The sequence below is a fragment of the Sinocyclocheilus grahami genome, unplaced genomic scaffold, assembly GCF_001515645.1.
Source record: "Sinocyclocheilus grahami isolate Dianchi unplaced genomic scaffold, SAMN03320097.WGS_v1.1 scaffold13964.1, whole genome shotgun sequence".
NCBI lineage: Eukaryota > Metazoa > Chordata > Actinopteri > Cypriniformes > Cyprinidae > Sinocyclocheilus > Sinocyclocheilus grahami.
This window is the reverse complement of record NW_015515138.1, coordinates 1-956: the sequence shown is the minus strand read 5'-3', so window position 1 is coordinate 956 and position 956 is coordinate 1. Positions and strand designations below refer to the sequence as shown.

At 51.2% G+C, this 956-nt stretch overlaps 1 protein-coding gene across 1 annotated transcript; it reads left to right on the top strand.

The window, feature by feature from the left end:
* Positions 1 to 9: 9 nt before the first annotated feature.
* Positions 10 to 950, top strand: LOC107579071 (notch-regulated ankyrin repeat-containing protein A). Its single transcript, XM_016264949.1, has one exon. It carries the CDS (start codon positions 13 to 15, stop codon positions 346 to 348), a length of 336 nt encoding a protein of 111 aa, XP_016120435.1. The 5' UTR covers positions 10 to 12; the 3' UTR covers positions 349 to 950.
* The last annotated feature ends 6 nt before the right edge of the window (positions 951 to 956 follow it).

The window sequence follows — 956 nt, the reverse complement described above, 5'->3', positions numbered from 1 at the left end:
GCGGAGAGCACCATGAGCCAGGCGGATATATCGTGCTCGGCGCCGCAGAGAGTCTTCCAGGAGGCGGTGAAGAAGGGCAACACGAAGGAGCTCCATTCGCTGCTGCAGAACATGACCAACTGCGAGTTTAACGTTAATTCGTTCGGCCCCGAGGGACAGACGGCGCTGCATCAGTCGGTCATCGACGGGAACCTGGAGCTCGTGAAACTGCTGGTGAAGTTCGGAGCCGATATTCGGCTGGCTAACCGGGAGGGCTGGAGCGCGCTGCACATCGCCGCTTTCGGAGGACGCCAGGACATCGTGTTGTACCTCATCACCAAGGCCAAGTACTCCTCCGGCGCGCGGTGATCCGGTAGAAGCACGCGGAAAGACCGGGCTCGTTTCATTCTAGCGTTGTGATCTGCCAAGCTCGAGTTCCCTTGTACCTTAAAACCAAATGAGGGCTGTAGCCTTTTTCTTTCCCGTGTCAGATCTGGCGATGAGAGAATCTGAAACGCATGCTGTTTGGGATGCGCGTTGGTACTATAGCTTTTTATTGAATGTTTAAGTCATCAGATCTGGACTGTGTGGCTTTACCAGGGCTTGACCTGTTGACCTGGAGACATCGAGATGGCACTTGATGCTGTGGCTGAATGCTGGAATAGTGGCAAGAGGTGAACTCCAGAATGAAGGCCATCCTCTGTTTTGGCTAGACACTGTCTTTTAATACGAACCGTAAGTCGTTTCATCAATCAAATCGTGTGGCATTGGTGACCAGTGCTGAAATATGTCCTCGAAATAACAAGTGACTTATTCCTAAGTACTGTACACATAGCTTTACTGTGTTCTTTCTCTGTACAAGTAGTCTATTGCGCTCTGCCTTCAGCTAGCAGACGGCTTCCACACAGCTTTCAGGCCAGTGCGACCCATGTCTATGGTTAACATGTTACTAAAAACCGCTGCTTTCGCTTTTTTTT